This window comes from Felis catus, chromosome D1 (genome assembly GCF_018350175.1).
Source record: "Felis catus isolate Fca126 chromosome D1, F.catus_Fca126_mat1.0, whole genome shotgun sequence".
NCBI lineage: Eukaryota > Metazoa > Chordata > Mammalia > Carnivora > Felidae > Felis > Felis catus.
Genome location: NC_058377.1, coordinates 106,470,013 through 106,496,714, shown reverse-complemented (window position 1 = coordinate 106,496,714; position 26,702 = coordinate 106,470,013). Strand labels below are relative to the sequence as shown.

The window sequence follows — 26,702 nt, the reverse complement described above, 5'->3', positions numbered from 1 at the left end:
CCACCATAGACCCCTGAGGAGCCTCCGAAGTCAGGTCTTGTTTCCTTACTATGATTGGCCAAGTCCCTTTTCCCTTTGGGACCTGCCTGGGCCCTTTCCGTTGTCCCACTATGGTGGACCCAGCCCCAGGAGGACAGCCAAAAGCCAAGAGGCTCTGGGCTTGGGGAGACTTTCCCAGGAAGCAACCTGGGCTCTGCTGACCCTGTGTGTCTGCTCAGGGCGACCAGGGACTTCCCCACCTAACCTCGCTGCCCCCCACCCGCCCGCCACCATCAGGCCCGTGTTGCCAATGTCCACGACCAGGCCCCTTGGCCCCAGCTGTGTGGCCGGCACTGCCTTGTGCATGCAGCATGTGTGACCACGTGGCTGAGCACAGGGATACTCACAGCCACAAACACACACACACACACACACACACACACACACACACACAGACGCACCCAAGCTCACACAGCTGCGCCTTACACTCCGACCTCGAGACACCCATCCCTACAGACACCCCTATGCCCACACCTCTGGACACACGCCACACATGTGGCCCCAGGCCTCTACATGCCCCTGGGTATGTCCTCCTGTAGCCACGCGTAAATCTGTGGACACACCCCCCCGAACCCCACATCCTTACGCATTTATACACACACGGTTCCACATGCTTGTGCTCGCACCTGGCACGCCCTCTCCCTGTGCTTCCACACCTACCCACACACCCACACAGAGCCCGTATGCACACTTCCCTCTCCCTGGCCAGGCGCCTCGCCGCAGCTCTGGTTCGTGCTGCCCAGCGCCATGGCCTTCCCCGAGCTCATGGACCACATGGGCAGCAAGGGCCCCTTCCGGTTCCTGAACCTAGTCTTGTTGGCCTCCCCATCCTGGGCCCGGCCAACCAAACCCGCTGCAGACCTTCACAGCGACCACACCTGCCCACCACTGTCGCCCACCCCCCAACGCCTCCACGGGGCCCTGGGTGTTTCCTAAGGGCCCAGATGGGAAGCCCGAGACCTGCCTCCCGTTTCAGGCCCAACACCAGCCTGCCCAACGACACCCAAGGGGGGCACCGAGCCATGCCTGGATGACTGGGCCTATGACCCCAGCACCACGGACTCCATTGTCACTGAGGCATGTCCACGGGCGACCCTCCTTCCTCCACCCACAGCGCGCAACCCACACCTGCCATGCTCAGGGACGGGAGAACAGGCGAGGCTCTAGTCAGGGCACTGGGAGGACAGGGCGCTGGGCAGGCAGAGAGGAAGGACCTGGGTGCCGAAGCACGCGAACCAAAAAGTGTCGTTTCTTCACATTCAGAGCGCAAGCATCTCTCCAACAGGCAGCCCCTTCTGCGGCAGGGACAGCACTAAGGTCTGAGGATACAAAACTGCCCTGTGCCTGCTACCAAAGGGTCCGCAGCCCTGTGGGGTAACATCAGTTAATCAAAGTAGCACCGAAAGAAATTACAACTTCAAAGGACTTAGGGCTGTGACCTCAGACTATGGTCCGGTCCCTTAGGGCTGGGTGTGGGGGACCGGGGGACAGGCCCTGGAGAAAGCTTCCCTGAGGAAGTGACTTTGAAGCTAAGAATGTCCAGCAAGAGTTAGCCAGGCAGCGAGGGACGGGAGGAAAACCCCATCTTGTGCAAAGGTCCCAAGATGGGAGGGAGTGTGGGGGAGGGAGCGGACCGTGCGGAAGGTTGAAAATGCCTGAGCAGACCCCCAAATCATCTCATCTGCTCCCAGTTACTGCCATTCATCCAGCCCTTTACTTATTCCCTGAGTCTTCCCCCTGCCACCTGCTGGAATCACAGAGGAAAGTCAGGCTCTCGAATGAACTGACGGGCCAGCCGGGAGACCATGGAAGGAAGAAAGGAGGAGGGAGAAACGGGAAACGAAATCGTTTATTGAGGATCTACAAACAGGCAGGCTTTGCAGGCATTGTGATTTTCACCATGATGTTCTGTTGAAGGTGATTTTTTTTAATGTTTATTTCTTTTTTCGGGGGGCGGGGAGAGGGGCAGAGAGAGAGGGGGACAGAGGAGAGAGCCCCATGCGGGGTTCAAACTCACAATAGGTGAGATCAGGACCTGAGCCCAAGTCCGCTTTACAGACTGAGCCACCCAGGTGCCCCTTGTTGAAGGTGATTTTTACCTCCTTTTACAGATCAAAACAATGAAAACTCAGAGAAGGGGAGTGAAGGTCCAGTATCACACAACTGGTCAGTTTTAGAACCGGAATTTAAAGCTAACACCCATAAGAGGCACAGGAGGATACATGTTTATGGCAGTTCAAAAGAGGGAGGAACCACAGGATTCTAGGGAGCCTTCCTGGAGGGCATAGCATCTGAACAATGAACAGAGACCAGTGTTTTCATTCTCCCCTCAGGGACCAGGAGCCCCTCAAGGGCAGGATGTTGCTTTTGCCTCATTAGGAGAGGTGCATTTCAAAGTCTTTACTCTGAGCCAGTCCTGCGGGAGGCGTGCTGTGTTGGGGGGGTGGGGGATGAGAGAGAGTCTTGGAATCCCAGGAGACAGCGTTCTAGAGCGGGAAGTATTATAGTGTCTCCAGTTCACGTACAAGGAAACTCAAGCGCAGCCTGGTTCCACAACTTTCCCAGGATTGCATATGCTTAGGACCGGGCAGAGGTAGGATTTGAAGCCAAGACTATCTACATTCATAGTCTGCATAACCGCTTTTCATGTGTTTAATAAATATTTATTTATCTATAAAGCACTTAACTATGTGCCAGGCACTGTTCTAAGTGCTTTATAAATATTAACACCTTTCACCTTGCTGACAAGTTAGTTAGTTAATTAGTTAGTATTAGAACGGGAGAACTGACGCATGGGGGTTGCGGAGCTTGTTCAAGTTCGCACCACTGGGACGCGGAAAATTCAGGAATCTGAACACCGGCACCTGGCTCCAGAGCTGTGCGCCTAGCTGTTACACTTGCCAACTCTCCTATCCCCTGGATTGTATTTCCTCTGTCTCCCTTGCTCTTTCTCCCCAGTGCCAAGCTCACGAAACGCATCCAACATTTACTCACAACCACATGCGAGATGTTGAGGACACAGAGTCAAAGTGCACCTGCTCCCTGCTTGCCCTCCAGGAGCCCATCTGTAGTGAGGAGACAGACCCACCCCTCAAGGACCACTGACCGTGACACACTAGCTCCCTGACGCTGGGATTTCCAGCTGCTTTGCTGGATCCCCGGCAGCTAGAACAGTGACTGGCACAGAGGAGGCATTCTGAAGTATTTGTGGAGTGAGTATTTGTGTGCATGAGCTCTATGCACTCTGAGTGCTCTGGGAGCCCAGCATAGGGACATCTAATCAGCCCGGAGGGGGGCCCAACTGGAGTTAGCAGGTGTGCCGCAGGCCAAAGCACCAGTGGAATCAAATGCACAGTCACAAGAGCAGGATGAGAACAAAACATCCCTCGGTGAGAGACAGGAAGGCTGGAGGGGCGAGCAATGGGGAATGGAGGTCACCAGATATGGGGCTGGAGAAGAGGAGGGCCTGGCTTGGATGCTAGACGAAAGTGTAGCGTCTGTCCCCAGACACTAGGGAGCCATCGAGTGGTGTTGAGCAGGAGAGTGGTACGCTCAGATCACCCTGTAAGAATGGTCACTCTGACGGCAGGGCAGGGAGTGGCTCGTGGAGAGTTTTAGTCCAGGGGCAGACAGACCCGTTAGCAGGTTGACACAGGGATCCAGGGAAAAGATGATAAACAGAAGGGACCGTTGGAATAGACACCAGAGAGTTTGGGGAGTCAGAATCTGGAGAACTTGGAGACCGAATGGACGTGACGGTGAGAGATGGGGAGGAAGTCAAAGGTACCTCGATACCTGTAAAGAAGTTTCCAGATGTCCGGATGACTTGCTGTATACCGGGTCACTGGGAAGTCAGAGAGGAGTGAGAATCACCATCCACATCCTCCAGGGACACAGAACCTAGCTGGAGAGGTGACAGTCCTTCAGGGAGCCATAGATAACAATCATCAATTACTGTGTGCTCACCCCATGCCAGAAGCTTCTAAGAACTTTGCTCACATGCACTCATTTAATCCTTATAACGATGCTGAGGTTCGCATCTTTATTGTCCCGTTTTTACAGATGGGGAAACCAAGGGACAGGTCCCACATTTCATAAATGGTGGAGCTGGGAGTCGAACCCGGGCAGGCAGGCTCCTTGGGACTGCATGAGCCCACCCACAATCTCTGTGTCCGTTGTGGCCCCAGGAGGCTGTTGTTCACAGATCCGACTTTCCCCCAGGATGGGGAAGGTGTTTTTCTAACCCGGCTTTACCGGTACCAGGCTAGGCTCATAATAAGCGCTCAGATAACGCTGAATGAAAGCCATGCCCCGTCAGAGCCTGGCAGGAGTGACTCAGACATTGCTTCCTCCCCAGGGTGCACCTCAGACTCCAGGGAGCCTGGCCAGGAGCAAAGGTTGCAGGTCTTGTACCTGGTCAAGCATCACTTCACCAGTGTGGGCTGGCCAAGTTCCCAGACTCCATTCCAGCACCTGGGGGCATGGGAATCTGCGTCCCAGCAAACACGGGGTTCACCAGCCCTCAAGGTACCGTACCCTTTTCCGGGTCAGGTGTGGCTCATGCCTGGCTCCCTGGATTCTCAGCTGTGAGAACCCAGAGAAGGGGTCCCTGCCCAGCCAGGCAAGTGTCAGTGGCCAGACACAGCCAGACAGTAACACGAACACAGCAATTTTTCTGATTGTGGCGAATTCATGCTCCGCCTGCTTGGGGCGGGGTGGAGCGGGATTCAGGTCCCCATGCGGCAGACGTAAAGCGATGGCTGGGCCTCACCTTACAGGTGGGTCTCCAGAGGGGAGGCAGGGTCTGCAGGTGCCGCCCCGCCCCCACCCCAGCCACCGGTGGTCAGAAAGGCGGAGCATCTGGCAACCGCCTCAGTCCACGTGACCCTAGTTAGCTTCTGCAAGGGGCCCTTCCCGCAGATGGACAGCATGTGATCGTGAGCCAGGATCCAGCCACAGAGTTCACATCCTCACTCTGCCCTTCACTAGGAATGTCATGAGGCCAGAAGTCTTGGTTTCCTCATCCGTAAAAGGGAGGAAGAGAGCCAAGTGTGACCATTCAAGGAAAGCATTAGCACAGGGCACAGCCCCTGGGGAGCCTTCAGCTAATGTCAGTGGCTGCTGTGGCTGCTGTTGTCACAGTTATGGTGAATAGACATGCCCTGAGGGACGTCTGGGTGGCTCAGTGGGTTAAGCGTCTGACTCTTGATTTTGGCTCAGGTCATGATTTCAGTTTCGTGAGTTTGAGCCCCGCGTCGGGCTCTGTGCTGACAGTGCCTGTTTGGGATTCTCTCTCTCTCTCTCTCTCTCTCTCTCTCTCTGTCCCTCCCCCACTCATATGCTCTGTCTCTTTCAAAATAAATAAATAAACTTAAAAAAAATAGACATGTCCTGAGAACTGAGAGGGTTGTCCCCAGCAGAAGAATAGGGGGACCCCCAGTAACAGGGGAGTCAGCTGTCACGGCTCTTCCCAGCTCACCTGGGCCCTATGGCTTTGCCACACTCCCCAGCTTCCACCTAGCCCTCTTCTCATGGGAACAGCAAGCCTGAATGCAGGTCCCACCTCCACCCCCCCAGAGCCAGTGACCTGGGGAGTCAGCTCCCCTCTCCACCTCAGCTGTAGAACAGGATAATAAGGAGCTTCCCCCCTTCCCCACCCCCGGAGAAGGCACAGATGGCAGGTGACAGTGACGTGAGAGAGCACAGCACAGGGTCCAGGGTCCAGGGAAGTTCCCCTCCCCCTCTGATCCCCTAAGCTTTCCTGGCAGGGGTGACCACACATTCCTTTCTCTGAGTTCAGCAGAGACAAGGCTGGTATTTTTCAGAAAGAGCTTTACTAGGACATTAAGAGGAAACAATGGCCTTTCTTTCAAGTCTGGAGAGTGTGGGGAGCATGGATTGAGGGCTCTGAGATGGCCCCCAGCCGTAGCCCACAGCTCCCACATCACTGAATCTCAGCCCTGTGGGTGCCCAGCTCACCCGTCTGAGGGTCCTAAAACCCACCCTGCAGCCCTTAGAGGCCCGAGTTGGCTTGGACGAACAGGCCCTTCCCCCCGCCAGACCCCTGTGATTCCCCTCTGGGCCTTGAACTTTCCTGTTCTGTGCCTAGGGCCTGAACGACTGACAACATTTCTAGAATAAGGGGATGATGGCAAATACAAAAGCAGAGAGGAACACACAGCACAGAGCTGTTTCGGAATCCGGCAGTAGCGTAACCCGACTAAAGCTGCAGACCCCACGTGGCCCAGCCTATGTCTGGAGTCAAAGTGAAGGAGCAATAAATCACGCTCTCTCAACACCTTGAAGTACAATCGAATCTTCAGCTATAGGTTTTCTTAACAAGGCCTCCTCAAGGGTTTTGCACAGCTCACCACACAGAAGCATGCCAAAAATGTCTCTAAGTATCTTTCCCTTCCCCCCCCACCCCCAAATTCCAGGATGCCTTTATTTATTTTTTTTTTCTTTTCAGATTTTTATTTAAATTCTAGTTAGTTAACATACAGTGCAGTGTTGGTTTCAGGAGTAGAATTCAACGATTCGTCAGTTACATACACCACCCAGCGCTCATCATTACAAATGCCCTCCTTAATGCCCATCCAGGATGCCTTTAAAAATCGCTCCAATTCTTAGGACACCTGGGTGGCCCAGTTGGTTAAGTGTCCGACTTCAGCTGGGGTCATGATCTTGCAGTTCACGAGTTCAAGCCCCGCGTCAGGTTCTGTGCTGACGGAGCCTGGAGCCTGCTTCAGATTCTGTGTCTCCCTCTCTCTCTGCCCCTCTCCCATTCGTGCTGTCTCTCTCAAAAACAAACATCAGAAAACTTTGTGTTTTAATCTCTCCACTTCTCTCTGTTCCTGGTTCTCTCACTGTCATGCTCTTCCACTCCCAATCTCCCTCCTGTCACCACCCACCAAGCCCACAGGTCTTTCAAACATACAAGAAGAATCACACAGCGTATCTGTTTCCTAGAATTTCTATAATGGAGACTAGAAGTCCAAAATCAAGGTGCAGGGATGCCCTCTCCCAAGGCTCTAGGAAGGAATACTTTCTTGCCTCTTCCAGTTTCTGGTGGCTGACCGTGATCCTTGGCTTACACATGCGTCACTCCAGTCTCTGCCACCATGGTCACATGATGTTCTCCCTACGTGTCTGTATCTTCTCTTTTTACAAGAACGCCAGTCCTGTTGGGTTAAGGGCCCACACCTACCCCAGTATGACCTCATCTTAACTAATTTTATCTGCCACAATGCTATTTGTCAAATAAGGTCACATGCTGAGGTACTGGGGTTAGTATTCAACCTATCTTTTTTTGGGGGGGGGACACAATTCAAACCATTGTGATCGCATATCTCAGGTCTGAGCCCCGTGGATTTGCACTGGCCTGCAGGGCCACATTTTTATCATCCGTTCTGATGAGCTTTATTAGCCATGAAGTCTCTGGGGGCAACTTAGAGTCATTTGAAGTCCAAGATGTTTTTCATAGCTCACCACAAAGCACCTTCTTCTGAGCTTTAAACCTTCATGTTACCATTCCCTAGTTAGTAGACACTTTGCCATAGAGGTTTCTCCAGTCCGATTGCGAAGTTTTTCCAGTTCCTGGTGCTCACACGCGGTTATAGATCCTACGTACACAGCCTAGGCCCTCTCCATCCTGACATACGCCCATTGTGGTAAAGTGGACAGCCTCCCACATAGTATCTGGAGTGCGAACCCCATGACCTCTCCTTAGGCATCAGTATGTCTTTTTTTTTTTAATTTTTTTTTTCAACGTTTATTTATTTTGGGGACAGAGAGAGACAGAGCATGAACGGGGGAGGGGCAGAGAGAGAGGGAGACACAGAATCGGAAACAGGCTCCAGGCTCTGAGCCATCAGCCCAGAGCCCGACGCGGGGCTCGAACTCACGGACCGTGAGATCGTGACCTGGCTGAAGTCGGACGCTTAACCGACTGCACCACCCAGGCGCCCCAGGCATCAGTATGTCTTAACCACTAAGGTTCTCCATTTCTCTGTTCTTCCTGGGGAAGGCTCACTCCTTCAATCCCACGAGCATTTACTGAATGCCAGGCACAGTGCTAGGCACTGGGAGTACTGTCATGAGCAAAACAGACTAGACGTTCTACCCTCATCAAGATGCTAATCTTGGGGGGCGCCTGGGGGTCGCAGTCGGTGAAGCGGCCGACTTCAGCTCAGGGCGTGATCTCGCGGTCCGTGAGTTCGAGCCCCACGTCGGGCTCTGTGCTGACTGCCCGGAGCCTGCTTTGGATTCTGTGTCTCCCTCTCTCTCTGCTCCTCCCCTGCCCATGCTCTGTCTCTCCCTGTCTCTCAAAAATAAATAAACACTAAAAAGGTAAAAAAAAAAAAAAAAAAAAGAAGAAGAAGAAGAAGAGGAAGACCAAGTACAGTGGAGTATATGGGGAGATAGTAGTCGAAAATGAGAGGAGAGAGATAACAGGGATAAATCTGGGAGCAGATTCTGCAGGGACTTGTGGGCCATTTGGAAGGATTTGGACATGTTTCAATCATTTTTTTAAGTAGGCTCCACACCGAGCACGGAGCCCAGTATGGGGCTTGAACTCATGACCCGGAGATCAAGACCTGAGCTGAGATCAAGAGTAGGATGCTTAACCAACTGAGCCAGGCAGGCGCCCCAGGGCATGTTTTAAACATGACTCAAAGTCCATTTTAGGAATGGTATTTCCTGTAAATGACTTCAATTTTCGGGTAGGAACTAGCTTGTGACAGTTATGCTGATGCCTACAGTGACCACAAGTACCATGGTAGAGACCAAGACTCAGCAGATCTGGTCTCAGTGGAGAAGGGCAGACAGCCTTAAGCTAATCCAAATGGGTCTGACATTGACCCTCTCGTGGTCTAAACAGAATGCTTTCTTTTTTTTTTTTTTAATGTTTATGTATTTATTTTGAGAGAGAGAGAGAGAGAGAGAGAGAGAGAACACAAGCAGGGGAGGTGCAGAGAGGGAGGGAAAGAGAACCCCAAGCAGGCTCTACACTGTCAGTGCAGAGTCTGACGTGGGGCTCAAACTCAGGCACTGCAAGATCACGACCTGAGCCGAAATCAAGAGTCCGACAATTAACTGACTGAGCCACCCGGGTGCCCCAAGACAGAATGGTTTCTTAAGGCACTAGATAACCTGGAGGTTGGGGGGAGGGGAAATCGAATTTCCATTTTCCACTTCTTGTGGGATGTATTAGGATGGGCTACGTCACCATAACAAAAGAGTCCACGATAATTCAATGGCTTATACCATATAGAAGTGGTTCTTCTTCTCATGCAATAGCTCTGAAGTGGGAATTACAGGTGGGGGGGGGGGGGGTGGCTCTGCTCCGTAGGGTCGTTCAGGGACCCAGAGGGATAGCGGCTTTTGCCATCTTCGACACGCGGCTCCCAGAGTTGCTCTCACTGTCAGGAGACAGGAAGGGAGAAAACACGCAGGTCCGGGCCAAAGATTCTCTCTTAATCAAATGAGATGGAAGTAACAAGCATGTCTTCCACTCACCTTCCATTGTCACGAACTGCATGGCCCCACTCAACTACTGGGTCACCTGGGAAATGTACTGTTTACTATGGAAGGGGGGTGGGGCAGTGCATGGATTTAGGGGGACAGTAGGTCTTTCCTTTAGATTTTCCTAAAGGAGTTTTCCATAGCACGCCACGAAGTACCAAAAGTCTCTCTGGACACCCACCGGCCCCTCCTCACACCCCCTCACTTCCTCCTTTACCCTTTTCCCTCCTACGTCACCACACAAGTACTGCGCGGGCTCCCTTCTCGGCCAGAAGAACCCGCTGGGTTTGCTGGCCATGCTGGGCCACGTGGAGACATCCTGTGGACCTGGGGTCTTTGTCCAGCCCCATCCCCCTCACTTCCAGCAGAGGAAAATGCAAAGGGCTCCCTGGGATGTGTGGTTCTTCCCCCACACTATTTCACGTCCAAAACATTCTTGTGAGGCATTTTTGGCCAATGACATTCTCCACTTCATTACACAAGTAATTCAGGATAGCTGGACAAAGGGTGCGTGTTGGGGATTAGCAGGAGATTAGCCCAGACAGGTAGGCAGGGGCCAGAGCATGAGGGCTTTATAAATCTGTGTTAATAGAGCTTTCTCTTTATCCACAGGGCAGGAGGGAGCCAGTGCGTGCCTTAGGCAAGACAGGAACCTCACTGAGTGGTTTCAGAAAGTCATTCTGGTTAGCCGGGGAAGAATGGTGAGGAGGAACGGAAATCAAAGGCTGCAAGGCCTGTCTGAAGATCAATGCAGGAATCACTTCTGGGCCTCAGTTTCCTCATCTGTAGAACAGGGATGATAATGGCAGTAACGCCCCACCATAAGGTTGTCGTGAGGACTGAAGATGTTAAAACATGGAAAGTGCGTACTTAGGGACGGTGCCTGGTGCATTTTAAGCCCGCCATAAACACTGGCTGCTATCATTACTCTTGCACTAAGACAGTAGTGGTGGAAATAGAAGATTCCAGGATGGAATGACGGTATAGCGGAGAGGGATGAGGCAAAGGAGGGTTCCCAGCCACTGAGATTGTGACCTGGCATGGAGTGGGTGACAAGTCTCATTGAGGTCACTGTGAGACACCACCCAGGTAGAATTTCCAAGAAGGCAACTGAATCTACTGTCTCGAGGCCAGAAGAGAGGTTGGGCTGAAGATATGGATTGGAGTCTTCCTCATAAAACAGAAATGGAAGCCATAGGAGCAGGTGACATTTCCTGGGGAGAGCGGATAAAAAGAGGAAAATCCAGGAAGAGCCCTGGAGAATCTGGAAGGGGTAGAGAGAAAGGAGCCCACGAGGAGAAGGAGGAGGGGTGAATAGGGTGAGGAAACCAGGTGGAGGGAGAGGTCAGCGTTAGCAACATCAAGGGCTTCCAAAGGTCAGGGCACGTCAGGCTACAGAAGGTTCCATCGGGCTTGGTGAAAAATACATCGCGGGTGGCTCTGGCGAGCACAGTTCCAGCGGAGTGGTGGGGGCAGAACTGAGTTATGGGGACGGGGTGATAGCAAGTATAGCTCCTCATTCAAGAGATTGGGCTTTGAAGGGAAGGTCGAAATGAAGTGGATATGGAGGAGATAGAGTTTCTAAGAAGGAGAGAACTTGAGAGACAGAGACAGAGGATGCGGGACGGAGCACAGTGGCAACACTAGAGCAATGTCCCCATGGAGGAGAGGGAGAGATCTAGGGTGCGGATGAGCACTGACCTTGGATGTGTGAGGTGAAGCAGAGACAAGCAGGGAGCCACGGGGTGAGGGCAAGCTTGGAGGAGATGAGGGAAGATGTTGAGAACAGACCTGGGTGCGACTGCGACAGCCAAGTCGACTCTAGAAGCTTCCGACAGGCCACACATGCTGGGAGAGAAATTATCATCACACATCACGGGTTAGGGACCCCAAAGCCTAGGCCAGGCTGAAAGCAGAAATAACTCTTGGGATGAGGGGGCCAGGCTCAGGGAAGTCAGGTTTGGGTGGGCGCTGTGGGGCACAGGCTGAGGGGGGCTGGGACGGCTGGTCTGGCCCGAGCCAGGCTGGACCACCTTTCTCTTGTGAAGTGGGACTTGGCGAGCGTCTCCAGCAAACTCAAGGAGGTGGCCCAGTCTCTCTTCGCGGCAGGCACAGTGATTGGGGGGATCGTGCCGGGAAATCTATCTGACAGGTGAGACACTGCCTATGGGGACATCCCACCTCAGTCTGACCACCCACGCACCCCCGAAGAGCCAAAGAAAGCTGGGAGAGACAGGAATCATGGTCCCTCCCGTGTGACCTCGGGCACGTCCCAAGCCCTTCCAGGCCACAGCCTTCTCTCTGCCCCAAAGCCCTTGCAGCTTTGCGTCTCCCCACCTCTTCAGACCCTGGGGGAAACCCTCAAGGTCCTCAGACACCATGTAATGGCTGTGTGGCAGTGCAGAGGGGGCACGTGGACTGTTTGGAGACGAGAAGTCTTTTGACCTCTGTTCAGGCCACCAAGCGGGGGGTAGAGGCGATCACTCATTAACTCAAACGTGGAATTGCGAACCTGTCCCCCCAAAATAGCAGTTACCAGTAAGGTTCTGTCTGAAGAGGGCGTTCCGTGCCCTGCCTGGCCCTTTGGGAGAGGAGGGGGGAGGGGAGGCATCCAACCCTTTGCCCTGAGACCTGCAGAGTCACTGTCTCGGCTAGCTCAGCCCTTGTTCTCCTTGAGCTACCGGTTTGGCCACAAGCTGACCCTGACCAGCAGCTACCTGCTGCTGGCGGCCAGTGGCTCCTGTGCAGCCTTCGGCCCCAACCTCCACGTCGACATGATCTTCAGCTTCCTGAGTGGCTGCAGCACACAGGCATGGCCCTGAGCCCCGTTATCTTAAGTGAGCCACATGGGAAGGGGGAACAGGTGTTGGGGGGGTGGGCCCAGCCCGAAGCCAAGAGAGTGGCGTCTGGGCCAGGCTCAACACAGGCTCCCTATGACCTTGGTCAAGTAAGGTGCTGCTCCTCCCAGGATCTCAGAGCCCCCCCCACCCCCAGCATAACAACAACAGCCACTATCAATACGGAGGACTCCCCCTGGGCCTGACACTCTGGCAGGCACCTGACCCATTCAGTCCACGCCCACAAGTAGGTGACACTGTTGTCCTAATTTTATAGATAAGGACACTGAGGCAAAACAAGGGAGGTCATTTGCCTCTGGAGAGGCAGTCGAGGGTGTGGGCTCGGGGGAGCGCCTGGCTGGCTCAGTCAGGAGAGCCTGCAACTCTTGATCTCAAAGTTGTAAGTTCGAGCCTCACGTTGGGTGTAGAGATTACTTAAAAAAAAATTTTTTTTTTAAAGGCGGGGGGGGGCACCTGGGTGGCTCAGTCGGTTAAGCGTCCGACTTCAGCTCAGGTCATGATCTCACAGTCTGTGGGTTTGAGCCCCGCATCGGGCTCTGTGCTGACAGCTCAGAGCCTGGAGTCTGCTTCCGATTCTGTGTCTCCCTCTCTCTCTGCCCCTCCCTGGCTTGTTCGTTCTCTCTCTCTTTCTCTCTCTCAAAAATGAATAAACATTTAAAAAATTAAAGAAAAAAAAAAGAAGAGTGTGATCTTAGAAGTCAGACAGACCTAAGTTTGAGTCCTGCCTTCTTTTTTTTTTTTTTTAATGTTTATTTATTTCTGAGAGAGAGAGGCAGCGGATGAGCCGAGGAGGAGCAGAGAGAGAGGGAGACACAGAATCTGAAGCAGACTCCAGACCCTGAGCTGTCAGCACAGAGCCTGGCGTGGGGCTCGAACCCACGAACCTCAAGATATGACCTGAGCTGAAGTCGGACGCTTAACTGACTGGGCCACTCCGTGCCCCGAGTCCTGCCTTCTTGAGCCTCAGTCACAGCATCTGTAAAATCGGAGGGATGAACCCTTAGGATCAGAGTCAGATCAAGCAGCTGATAGGGGGTGGGCAGGAGCTGGTGCCCCTTCACAGGGAGGTGCCCAAGGCCCAGCAGGATTCTAATCTGGTCCTTGGGATCCTCCTGCAGGTGTCGAGCGTGTGTCCATCCAGACGCGGGCCATCATATCAACTTTACTTGGTTACTTCTATACCGGCGGCCCGTTCTTTCTGACGGGTCTTGCCTATGCCATCCGCCAGTGGCTCTGGCTACAGTTAACCGTGTCCATTCCCTTCTTCGCCTTCTTCCTGTTGTCATGGTATGCGGCCCCCACCCCTTCATCTCCTTCTTTATGCCTGCCAGGGCCAAACAGAGGGAGCCCACGCTTGACCAAGCCGGCTGACTCGGTCCCAGGACACCCCTGTCCCAGAGTCAGGAAGGGCATTCCAGGGAGGAGGAGGAGGAATTAACGCACAAAGGCATGCTGCATGGGCTGGTGTCTGGGGGGCATCCAGGGGCTGCCTGCGGTGGAGGAAGGGCGTACGTTGAGATGGACGGTATGGTGCCAGGCCATAGAGGGCACAGAACGAAGAGCAGCCTCAGCCTCATGTGAGGGACAGAGAATGCCTCTAGACATGTTTGTGGCGCAGAAAGTCCTGACCAAGCTCCTGTGTGTGACACAACAGCACACAAGGACCAACCCAAGTGGGAGGGGATGAGAGACCGAGGGGACATGACCGTGCGGGCGAGAGGAGCCCTAGGGACGAGTCTGAGAGGCATTTTGAAGGAAAAAAATCCACAGAGCTGGGGACCGTCTTGGACTTGGGGTTTTACGGATTCTTTTATGGAAAGGAAAGCTTAAACCTGGGACCCGGGAGAATTGGGGTGTCTGGGTCAGAGATGCCAGAGAGGTCAAGAGCTCACTGTCAGCATGTCAAACCTAAGAACACGTCGAAGACAGGAACTGAGTCTCCAAAATGCAGTTGGGGCCAAAGAACAGGAAATGATGAATGAGTTCAGGAAAAGAAATGACATCTTGGAGCGACCCTTTATTGAGCACTTACTGCGTGCAAGGCCCTGTTCTAGGCATCGCCCTATGTCACCCCGATCCTCATGGCATCTCTGTGTGAAGGAGACGTGGCTGTCCTGTTTTACAGACGAGGAAACTGAGGCTCAGAGAAGTGAAGCAATCCCCTAGGGTTACACAAAAAGACACAGAACTGATATGGGTTTCCGTTTGAAAATGAGAATAGAATCTCCTGGAGGGGGCGGGACAATCTTGCGGAAAGAGAGGGGTGGGCAGAGGGTCCAGGGCGGAGCCAGGGCGTGTCCACAGGCTGGGATGGGAGCAGAGAAGGAGCAGAGAGTAGGGGAGGCAAAATCAGGGCGGATGGTCAGCAAGATACAGTCGAGAGTTCAGGCCTCCTCGCTCTGTGACTTGGGGCAAGCCTCACCCACTCTGAGCCTCAAGATTTTCCTAGGCAAACTGGAGATAATAATGCCTGTCACCCAGGGTTACGTGGGCCTGGTTCACAGGAAGGCTCACTGACTGGAGGCCACAGTTACTATTCTCGGGGCGAGGAGAATGGAGTCTAGATCCTGGCTGTGGTGTTTGGGAGCAGGACTTTGCTCAGAGCAGAGCCATGGAGGCCGCCGGGGCAGAAACAAGACAGGGTAGTACTGAGCCCGAGAGGCCACCGCTGTCAGCTGGGCCAATGGTCTGAGGCAGGTTGATCAGTATCTGCTCCCCCAGGACCTTGCTGGAGCCGGATCCTAGGTGCCTGTGGAGGCCACAACCACAGCTAATCCCACCTCAGACCCGACTTTTTTTTTTTTGCGGGGGGAGCCAGGGAATGGGTGGTGGCAGAAGGAGAAAGAGAGAGAGAATCTTAAGCGGGCTCCACGCCGGGCGCCACGATCGTGAGATCATGGCCCGAGTCGAAATCAAGTGTCGGACGCTTAACCGACTGAGCCACCCAGGCGTCCCCAGGCCAGACTTTTTAAAAAAAAATTTTTTTTATGTTTTTATTTTATTTTGAGAGAGAGAGTGTGAGTCGGGGAGGGGCAGAGAGAGAGGGAGACACAGAATCCGAAGCAAGATTCAGGCTTCAAGCTGTCGGCACAGAGCCCGATGTGGGGCTTGAACTGATGGCCTGTGAGATCATGACCCGAGCCAAAGCCGGGAGGCCCAACCGACTGAGCCACCCAGGTGCCTCCCCCTGAGACCAGATGTTTTTAAAACATCATTCCTCACCTCTCCCCACACCTCTGCCTCCGCTCGTCTTCTCTTACTGACACTCAGGGTCTGCTCGGTGCAAACCAACCCCCAAAAGTACAGCCCGGAGGTGGGGACAGTGAGGTTGTCTGCCCACCTGCCAATCTCAAGACCCCATGCGGTGCTCATGCTACAGCAGAATCCCTCCTTTGCAGGCAGAATCCAAGGGTCCTCAATTCCATTTCCTAGGCTCCAACCCTACCCTGAGCCACCTTCCCAAGCTGCCCCAGGACTGTCTCCCTGCCCCCTTCTTCACCCTGGAAGGCGGCCCAGAGAAGAACAGGGAGGTGGATGTCCAGGACCCTCCAGCTGTCTAGCCTTGAACATGCTGTCCCTTCCCCAGGACCCACCTGACTTGGCCTAGGCCCAAGGATCCTGGCTAAGGAAAACACCCAGCAATAACAAGTGGCCCAGGTAGGGGGCAGAGGAAAGGCTCTTCTGGAAGGGGGAAAAGAGAATCCCAGAATTTGTGCTGGCTGCAGGCAGTCCAGGTGCAAAGCTTGGCCAAGTTTAAATTCCATGAAATCTGCAGCGAAACAGCTTGGGTTTCTGGACCTCCTACCCCTTGGCCCTGGCTGTTGATGTTTTTCCAGTGCCTAAAAAAAAAAAAAGGAAAGGAAAAGAAAAAGAAAAAAAAAGAAAAAGAAAAAGCCTCTGGCATCGGGGGGAGCCACTGTGAGTTGATTCTGGAACCCAGGTGGATACCAGAGTCTGTATGTTGGATGGTCCCGTCTGGAAAGTTCTCAAAGGCCCTGAAAATACTCTGGCAGGTTGCTGCCCTCAATGGCAAGAAGGAAGAGGGAGAAAAACTCACCATGGAGGTGAGAACCGAGAGGGATTATGGCATGGAGCAGGAACCCTCCTTTGCCTCTGTTTCCCTGCTCACGAGCTAACATCACATTGAATGTCCCAAGCAAACTTCTCTAGAGGCACCAGGCCTGCACCTCCCTCTCTCCTTCCTCCTGCCCACCAGCTGGTCACTAATGGCACCCTTCCCTTCCCTCTTCCCCGAGGAGCTCAAACGCAGCCTGCAGAAGGAGATCTCCTTGGCCAAGGCCAAGTACAGCGCAGCTGACCTCTTCCGGACACCCGACCTGTGCCGTGTGACCTTCTGTCTTTCCCTGGCTTGGTAACCCACCACCCGTCCCTACCCACACCCTAGCACCTCTGCCAAACAAGGGTAATGAACAAGGCCTGTGGTGGCTTCACCTGAGGGGAAGGCCCAGGAGTCCAGAGACCCCCTTCCCTGGCTGCCCCAGCCCAGCCCCAACCCTGGAGATCCACTCATGTCCCTGTCACACACCCAGGTCCAGCCATCAGGGTCTGCCTCCCTGTTGGGTCACGCCCACCCCGTCCACAAGGCAAATGCTCCAAACCCCTTCACAGCTCACAGCTCACAGCTCACATCGTGCCATGGCAATTTCCCCATTCTCTGCCTCTCTGTCACTGCCTTCACCGGTCCGGCTCTGCCCTCTGGGACCCCACAGAGCAAGACTGGCCACCAGAGCTTGAAGACAGAAATCGTATTTCTCCTTAGTCTTCTCTTTCTGTCTGACGATCTGCGGCTCCTTCAAAGCCCTTTCTGTGACCTGGCTCTGAGGCCCTTCTCCGTCCCTGCATGAATAGGGTCCAATTTGTCCAGGAACTTCAAAGGGGATGCCATGAGCCCCAGAGGGAAAGGGGAGGCATCGGACCCATGTGCACAGCTTGACTCTCACCTCTCCCATTCTAGATGTTAAACTCTTACCCGACGAAGGGAAGATCATTTACTACCTCCTTTGGTCTCCCAGAGTCCTGCCAGTCCTGATATTCTCTGGAGGCAATTATGGGACATCTTTGCCACCACACCCTAGATCACGCCCACGTCAGGCATAACCAATCAGTCCCGCCGCTGAGCCCAGGCACAATCCCAGAGAGCTCAAAACAGCACTCAATCAGCCCTTACCAATCAGCTGCAGTTGGGATAAGAAACGAAACCATTCGTCCTCCTGGTGACCCAATGACCAGTGGGGGAGAGACCCCTGTCTGGCTGCTGGTGCCAATCCATCCCTCTCTGCCCCTCAGGTTTTCTACTGGTTTTGCCTACTACGGTTTGGCTATGAGTGTGGCAGAATTTGGAGTCAACCTCTGCTTCCTCCAGCTCATCTTTGGTGGGGTTGACTTCCCGGCCAAGTTCATCCACTTCCTCTCCATAAACCATCTGGGCCAACACAGCACCCTGGCCAGTGGTCTACTCCTGGCAGGAGGGTGCATCCTGACTCACATCTTTGTGCCCTCGGGTGAGAAGCTGGGGCTACATCAGAACCCTCTGAAAGAGGGCCAGCGTGTCAGTGGACGTCACGGGCTGCCACGGGCTGGGAAGCGGGGTGCCAGGGACTCCAAATCTGCAGACTCTACCTCTAAATCTCTGTGTTACCTTAACCAGGTCCCTGCACTCTCTGGGGCTCAGGTCTCCCATCTAGAAAATAACTCAGTTGGGCTAGATGATATCGAAGCTCCTTTCTAGATCTGACTCAAACTGGGTAAAGTGTGGCTGTGTCTGGACAGTACGAGGAATTGCTCAGGGATCTGGCAAGCCCTCATCGCTACAGAGGACAAGCTGGCATGGGAAAAACAGGGTTCAGTGCTCAGGGAAGCCCCCGTCACCTACTCCACTGCGACCTTGGAAAAGCCACTTCTGTATAGATGTTTGTGTGTTGATACGCCCATATCCTTCCAAAGGAACTTGAGATATTTTAGGACAAGAATATATACAACAAAATATGGGAGGAGGGAACCAGAGCCGGGGAAAAACACAAAGGCGGCAAGACAGCCTGTAAAGCACTAGAAATAGCCGAGGGACCATTACTCAGCTTTATATTTAGACCTGAGCTTTCCAGCAGCCAAAGCAAAAAGGGAGACAAAGTCGGCTGAAGAGTGAGAACACTCAGCACTCAGGTGCTCCTGAGCCCGAGGCCCATCACATTTTCTTCCGTCTGCAGATTCGCAGACCCTGAGGACAGCCCTGGCTGTGTTTGGGAAGGGGATGCTCGTCCAGTTCCTTCGGCTGCCTCTTCCTCTGTTCAAGCGAGCTGTACCCCACGATCATTCGGTAGGTGCAGGGCTTGGGGCTGGCCGAGCCAAAAGATACAGGGTCAGGTGGGATCGCAGCATCCTCTAGCCCCCTGCCCAGGGGCCCCACACACAGGCTGCCAATCCCTACTCTGAACTCTCCCAGGCAAACAGGCATGAGCATTGGCAACTTGGGGGCCCACATGGGAAGCATGATGGCCCCGCTGGTGAAGATCACAGGGGAGTGGCAGCCCTTCATCCCCAAAGTCATATTTGGGACCATCACCTTCCTGGGAGGCAGGGCTGCCCTCTTCCTGCCTGAGACCCTCAATCAGCCCTTGCCAGAGACTATCGAAGACGTGGAAACCTGGTCAGTCCCTTGCTTCTGGTCCTCCTGGAACTCCTAGCTGGGGAAGCAGGTCCATACCGGGGGCTTTTCCTGAGATCTCTTTCCCTAGGTCCTGGCGGGCAAAGGAACCAAAGCGGGAACCAGAAATGGAAAAAACATCCCAGAAGATCCCTCTGGACCAGGCCTGGACCCCAGCTGAGGGCAACTGAGCCCCCCCTTTCCCTGCCCCCCAGAAACTAATCCTTGCCAGGTCCTTGCCTGCCTCTGGGCTCTGAGGACACCTTTGGGGGGCCGCCGTGGCGGGGGGGGGGGCGGTGCTGAGCACATCCATGCTCCTGAACACAGTCTTCTGAAAGCTTGGTTGAGGGCATCTTCACCACACCGGAGCCCCCAGCCCTGGCCAGTTCAAAGATTCGGCCACAGGCCTTCCCACGCCCCACCCTTGCCCTCACCCTCCTTCAGCCCAGCCCTTCCCCACTGGCCACCTTCCCCCATTGTTCCAGTCCCCTTCCTCTGAGGTCCCCTGGGCTCCCTGGTTCAGTCCTAACAAAGACAGCTTCCTCTTCTTGCTCCCCACCCCTTTCTTCCATGGGAGGGTCCAATAAATGGCAATGAAGAACTCAAGCCATGCTTGCGGCTCAGGAATGGGCGTGGAAGGGAGAAGGGGGCAGGCCACCACGTGGACATGCGCACTGCTCTCCCCTGCATCCGTACTTGTGTGTAACACGTGGGTGTGGACACACAGGTACAGGCAAGCTGGGCTGATGTGAACCTGTGTTCGCACGTGGGGGACTGAGGCATGTATAGGCCAAGCCTACTCGAGACGCTGCAACGACACGCCGCAGGTGCATCGCTTAAACCACAAACGTGTCTTCCTCCCACTTCCGGAAGCTGGGAGGTCCGCGACGATCGAGGTGCTGGCAGCCTCAGTTCCTGATGGGAGCCCGCTTCCGGGCTTGTAGGCGGCCGCCTTCTCATTATGTCCTCACTTGGCCTGGGGAGAGAGTGAGAGGAAGCAAGGTCTCTGTTGTCCCTTCTTATGAGGATGCGAATCCCAACGTGATGCCCCACCCTCGTGACCTCATCTATCCCTAATCACCTTCCAAAGGCCCCCACCTGCAACTACCAGCACACCGGAAGTTAGAGCACCAACATTAAACATGGGTGAGGATGCAATACAGTCCGCTGCAAGTCCTGGGCTTAGAAATGAGTGTGTGCGTGTACGTGTCCCAGCGCGAGTGTGGGCAGAGGACCGGAGCAGCCCAGAGCAGCTGCGGTCGGAAGCCCGTGCTCCTCCAGTCCCCATCCACCAGCCCTGCTCGCCGCAGGTCTCTGATCGGTGTCGCAGGCCCATGCCACCGGACAGTTCTGTCTCCTATTTAAGGGGGAAAACCCCAGACACAGCCGAAGGCTGTTGATGTCACCCCATGCTCCCCGAGTTCCCGCCAAGCACAGCAGAAGGTCATTCCTCCCAACTGGGGCTCCGCATCCAGCCCATCCAGCAGGCAGCCTTCCCCCTGGGATCTCCACCCATCCGCTCTCTTCCGGCTCTTTCTCATCACCGGTTAAATAAGCCCCAGCCTCTCCTATCTCACCAAAAACCAACCAAACCAACCAGCCCTCCTTGGAGCCATATCTCCCTCCAGGGGCCACACTGTCTCTCTCTCTCTCCCCTTCTGCAGCTAACCTTTGGAAAGGAACTGGGTGCCGCCCTGGCTTGCACCTTCAAACCCTGTACATCTTCAGACTGCACTCTGACCCAGATGCAAGTAGATGAGAGGAAGCCAGTTGCAGAGAAAGAACAAAGCAAGTGCACGGAGAAAAAGAGAAGAGATACAGGGGCCCAGATAAAAAGACTTGGTGAGACTATTTGCATTGATTCTTTTTTTTTTTCTTTAATGTTTATTTATTTTGGACAGAGAGCAGGGAGCAGAGAGAGAATTTCAAGCAGGCTCCACACCGACAGTGCAGAGCCCGATGTGGGACTCGAACTCACAAACCGTGAGATCATGACCTGTGCTGGAATCAAGCTGGAGGTTCAACCAACTGAGCCACCCAGGCGCCCCTGTTTGAGTCTATCCTTAGTGGATTCCAAATCCCAGGTCTTCCTCAGTCCTGGATGTGCTTTCTGACCCTGAGTTCTATAAAATATCCTGAATTTTCTGAATAGCTTTTGTTTTGTTTAAGCTAAACTCAAGGGTTTCCAAACCAAACAATTCCAAAAGCAGCTTCTCTCCCTCTGTCATCTTTTAAACACTGACGTTCCCCAGAATTCTTTCCTAGAACCCCTTCCTCAAATATTCTTTACCAGCATTCTCCAGTGGAAACGTAATGCAAGCCACTTACGCAATTCAAAAATTCCTCGTCGTTGGAGCACCTGGGTGGCTCAGTTGGTTGAGCATCTGACTCGTGACTTCAGCTCAGGTCATGATCCCAGGGTCGTGGGATTGAGCCCCTCCTCAGGCTCTGCACTGAGCATGGAACCTGCTTAAGATTCTCCCTCTCTCTCTCTCTCTCTCTTTCTCTGCCCCCCTCCCCCACTCGCACTCTCTCTAAAAAAAATTAAAAATAAAAAATTCCTGGTTATTTTAATTCCTAGCTATTTTTTAGTTTAAAAAGGTAAAAATAATTTTAATTATATATATATAATGTATATATGATGTATTTAATTATATATATATAATGTCTTTTATTTAACCAAAAATATCCTATATTACCATTTCAACATGAAATCAATGTAAAAGCTATCGATAAGATATCTTATAGCCTGTAATTCGTATTAAGCTTTCAAAATCTGGGGTATATTTTACCCTAATAGCATTTGTCAGTTTGGACGGGCTCAGTTCAAGTGCTCAGCAGTGGCTAGAGGCTGCCGTGTTAGACAACCCAGAACACTCCAGGGCTTCGACTGGCAGGCACAGAGTTAATTATTCTCAAATCCGTACTTAGATATTTGAAAGCTTAATAAACACGAAAGAGATCATATTATACCGCTGCTTCAACTTTTCAGTGACTTCCCATTGGGATGAAGTCTAAACTCTGCTACAAGGCCCGTCATGCTCAGGTCCCACCCTGCCTCGATGGCTTCAGTTTAAGCACCCTCCACCGTGCACCCTGAAAAGTAGCCTCTTTCAGTTGTCCAGAATTCAGGATGGTACCCAGGATGCCCTGGCCATAACCCCTCCCATGCTGTTTCAGGGACACACAAGAAGGGGAGCGAAGACGCCGAGGAAGACATTTCCTAGGCATGTGGTCAGGACTCCTGGTGAACTGGGATACTGGTCAGGATGTACACGGCCCATTCCTCTTGCCGTTCCCCAATCCCCCCGTCTGGACTGCACCCTTTCTCCATCTCTGCTTCTTCCTCTACAACACCAGCTCCTCCTGCTTTCCCTCCTCCCTGCTCTCGGTCCCTGAGCTCAGCCTTCAGCTGGCTCAGTGAATGGTCGTCCAATATGGGGCACCTCTCTCTCGGGCAGAGTCCTCATGCCGAGCCACCTCATTGGTTGCTCGCCTCCTGTCCAGCCTTTAGATGGCAGTTTCGGATGAATTTCTAATTTCTGCACCGTTCGTTGGCCCGGGTAGCCAGGCCATGAGACATAAAACTCACAATTTGGCTCCTTGCTCAGAACGTTGCTATGTGCCCAGCAGGCACTCAGAGTTTGCCAGACTTCTGTCCAGGCCACTCATTTCAAACTCACATTTAGAACACGTGATCTGAGCAAGAATATTTTCTCTGACCTGTAAATCATTTATTGGAAAAGTCTCACAAAACGATAAAAATCAAGGTCACGGGTAGCCACGCACCTTAAATCCCACTTATTTAAAATTTAACAGGATAAAATTATATAAAATCCAGATGTGGCAGAAAATCTGAGATATGTGATGGCGGCTAGCATGGTCACAAGAACAATGGAACTGAGTTCTAGATTTCCTTGCTGGGTGATCAAGGACAAATCCCTTGCTTACTCTGGGCCTTGGTGTCCCTACCTATGCATTGAGAAGTTTTCATCTGAGTGACAGCAGTCATCTCTGATGGCATGTGGCTCTCGGCCAGTCAGAAGTCTCAGATTTGACCCCTTCTCAGTGAGCATGGCCAGAACTTAAGTCCACATTCCACTCAATCCAGCGAATGCAACTCTGAGTACTTAATGATATAGAGTGTCCCTAAAGGATAGTTCTCAGTTCTGCAAATCATCTGCCAGGGGAGCATTTCCAACCGGAAACTCTCCACGGTCTGGGAGGCTGGTAGGAAATCCCTGTGCTAGCCAGATGATCCCAGGAGCCAACCACAATTTCCAGGAGTCTCTGGAGTCTCCAATTGAGGCTTTTCCAGGCTCAGCCTCACTGGAGCTGGTCAGGCACGAGGGAGGGAGCTCTTCTCAAAGGCAGGGTTGGGCACACACTCAGAAAAGGAGGTTGCTTGGAGGGGCCCCACCATCTCCCCTGCTGCCCTCAACTCTCTCCCTACTCCCCCATGAGGGCACCAAGTCCTGACACGAGATTGGCCCCAGAGCCCCCAAGCTGTTTGTCCAGCTGTCCTCACATCCCCAGGCCACAAGGCTCTTATATACCTTGGCCTGGAGAATGTTGTCAGGCATCTGGACACCCACCGGGTCCCAGCCCAGAACCAACACTGGGTGGGAGGAGGGAGGCTGGGCTGAGTTACATCCCTCTCTGGGACTCCCCTATTCTCTTCTGTACATAATGAAACTAGATGATCCCTAAGACCCCTTTAATTGGGCACACCTCTAAAACAGCAGGAAACAACCTGGCTCTGAAGTTAGATAGAGTAGGTTTGAAGCAGTCTAAGACTTCATGGAGCCAGTGCCTCAACAGACAATAAACAGCCCCCCGACTTAATACAGTTTACAGTTTGCGTAAACCGCACAACGATAGCCGGGCATCTTGAGTCCTTACAAGAGAAGTCGGAAATAAAACTGCTTCCCCTCAACACCAAGACTTGGAGGTTTATGCCTGTGAGAACTGAGAAACGCCCCTTCCCTTCCCGGCCCTTTGCATCAACTAATTCGGACAGGGCCTGGCTACCTCCCATAAAACCCTGGAACCCTAGGCATCCGTGGTGTTCAGACATATGCCAAATGATGAAGTGCGGTGGATGGACGGTCAGTAGGAGGCAGATAACAGGGAGGGACAGCCAGAAACCCCAAATGGAAACACACCGCAAAGGCAAGGGTCCAGCACGGAAGCTCAAACCAACAATCGGGTTAGAACATGGCGGAGAAGAGTGTTGTTGGCCTGGACACAGGAAGATTGGGGTCCTGATGTGGCTACTCCAGTGGTCAAATTGGCTACATAATGCCTGGGAAGGGAAAGGGCTGCAGCGCTTTGGAGCCCAGGCTACTCTGCTGTACTCAAGCAGAGGGTGGGGGAGCAGTTTTCCTCCTCACCTCGCAAAGGTTTTCCCTACTCAAATAAGAGCATGGGCATTCTTAGAAATATTTTGGTAGGAGTCTTCAGTATGACTGGAATATCCTCGGCCAAGCGGGTATGGGATTGGTCACTCTTCAAAATAAGTCTGAGACATCTTTTAAGGTAGGGTTTCCCAAACTTAGCACTAGTGACATTTGTGGTCCAGAAAATTCTTGATGGGGGGGGGGTGCTGTCTTATGCATTGTAGGATGTTCAGCTGCATCCCTGACGCTATGACAGTCAAAAACATCTCCTGACATTGCCAAATGTCTCCTGGAGGCGGGGGGTGGGGGGTGGGGGCAAAATCGCCCCCAGTGGGGGGATCACTGTTCTTAGGGTAAGATGTGCTTAGGCCTATTTTCTCTCTAAAATCAATATAATAGTCTCACCTTTTTTTTTTTAACTTTTTTAATAAAGCTTATTTTTTTTGAGAGAGAGAGAGAGAGAGAGAGAGAGAGAGAGAGAGAGAACAAGCAGGGGAGGGATAAAGAGAGAGAATCCCAAGCAGATTCTGTGCTGCCAGCTCCGAGCCCAACGTAGGGCTTGAACTCATGAACCTCGAGATCATGACCTAAGCTGAGATCAAGTCCTGCGCTTAACTGACTGAGCCACCCAGGCATCCCAAGTGTCTCACCTTTTTACCAGAAACAGATAATAAGAACAGCTCATTCTCACTGAGCTGCAGGGCAGTGGCTACTTTAAGATCTTTAGCTGTATTGGGGCGCCTGGGTGGCTCAGTTGGTTGAGCGTCCGGCTTCAGCTCAGGTCGTGATCTCACCGTTCATGAGTTCGAGCCCCATGTCGGGCTCTGTGCTGACAGCTCGGAGCCTGGAGCCTGCTTCAGATTCTGTGTGCCCCTCTCTCTCCGCCCTACCCCTGCTTGTGCTCTGTCTCTCTCTTTCAAAAATGAACAAACATAAAAAAATTTTTTTTAAAAGATCTTTAGCTGTATTCACACGTTTAACCCTGCAGTAGCCCAATGAGGCAAACATGACTATTATACCCATCTTGCAAACAAGAATACTGAGATAATACAGGATTTTAGCAACCTGCCCTGTCTATACAACCAGTAAATATGAAATAAGGATTTAGATCCAAGTAAACTGACTCCAGGGTCCATGTTGTATATACTCTGTACTATGCAAATTAAAAGCAAGAAGTTGCAACCCGCTTTATTGACATTTCCAACCCATGATCCAACCAATCAGATCTCATAGAAGCCCATCCAATCAGAACTCAGCACCGCCCTGATCCTGAATGACTCGGAAGGCAAACTGTTGGAGGAAATTGAGTGATTATCTTAGAGTCGTGGCCACAAATAAAATAAGTTCATGTTCACTGAAAAAATAAAAATAAAAACTATGGACAGAGAACAAGACAAAGGGAAAATTTTGAATCAGCATAAGCCAGAAGGTAAAAGCTGAGACACTAGAAGAATCGATCTACCTCATGCATGATGTTGGTCTTCTGTCCCTCTTCTTCAAAAATAGCCTCTGACCTCCATAGTCTCTTCCAGCTGAACAAAGCCGTGGTCCCATAAGATATGAGCTGTCCCCAGGAGACCAAAGACTGGAGTTGCCAGTTTTAGCATATAAGAAACAGGACGCCCAGGGGCACCCAGGTGGCTCAGTCGGTTAAGCATCGGACTCTTGATTTCGGCTCGGGTCATGATCTCATATGGCTCGTGAGTTCAAGCCTGGTGTAGGGCTCCGAGCTGATAATGCGGGACTTGCTTGGGATTCTCCCTCTCCTTGTTTCTCTGCCCCTCCCCTGCTCGCTCTCTCTTTCTCTCTCACACACAAAATAAATAAATAAACTTTTAAAAAATTAACGAATACAGGATGCCCAGTTAAATCTGAATTTCAGATCAATGAATGATTTTTATAAGCATGTCCCATGTAATACTAGGGATATACTTACACGAAAATAAGACGCATGTGTTGATCTGAAACTGGGAGTCCTGTATTTTCTCTGGCAACTCTTCCCCAAGACAGACTGCTTGGATCGTGTCCACTAAAAAGGAAAAAAGTCCCCTCAAGAGGCCACCACACTTCCCAGAGCCCAGTCTTCTCCCTAAAAGGAAGACCATAAGGTCCCACCTGGCCCCTGCCACCCCCCAGGTGCCTAGACAGGCCCTCCCAGTCCATCCCCGCTCACCACTCCCACCCCGGTCCACTCTCCTGCCCTTTATACCCACTTGGAGA

The 26,702-nt window shown here is 52.7% G+C and overlaps 1 protein-coding gene and 1 long non-coding RNA gene across 2 annotated transcripts; one reads left to right on the top strand and one right to left on the bottom strand.

The window, feature by feature from the left end:
* The first annotated feature begins 471 nt into the window (after positions 1-471).
* SLC22A8 (solute carrier family 22 member 8) lies at positions 472-19,274 on the top strand. Its single transcript, XM_045039467.1, is given in 16 exon segments — positions 472-844; positions 847-882; positions 885-1,011; positions 1,013-1,046; positions 1,048-1,116; positions 11,613-11,716; positions 12,242-12,366; positions 12,369-12,401; positions 13,541-13,709; positions 16,363-16,486; positions 16,679-16,794; positions 17,730-17,944; positions 18,647-18,687; positions 18,689-18,756; positions 18,883-19,086; positions 19,175-19,274. Coding segments are annotated over 16 exon segments (1,623 nt in total). The 5' UTR covers positions 472-786.
* LOC123380638 lies at positions 18,505-26,675 on the bottom strand. The gene is made up of 2 exons (XR_006586669.1): positions 25,945-26,675; positions 18,505-20,059 (listed from the first exon to the last, which is right to left on the bottom strand). It is a non-coding gene; the product is annotated as an uncharacterized LOC123380638 (long non-coding RNA).
* Positions 26,676-26,702: the final 27 nt, after the last annotated feature.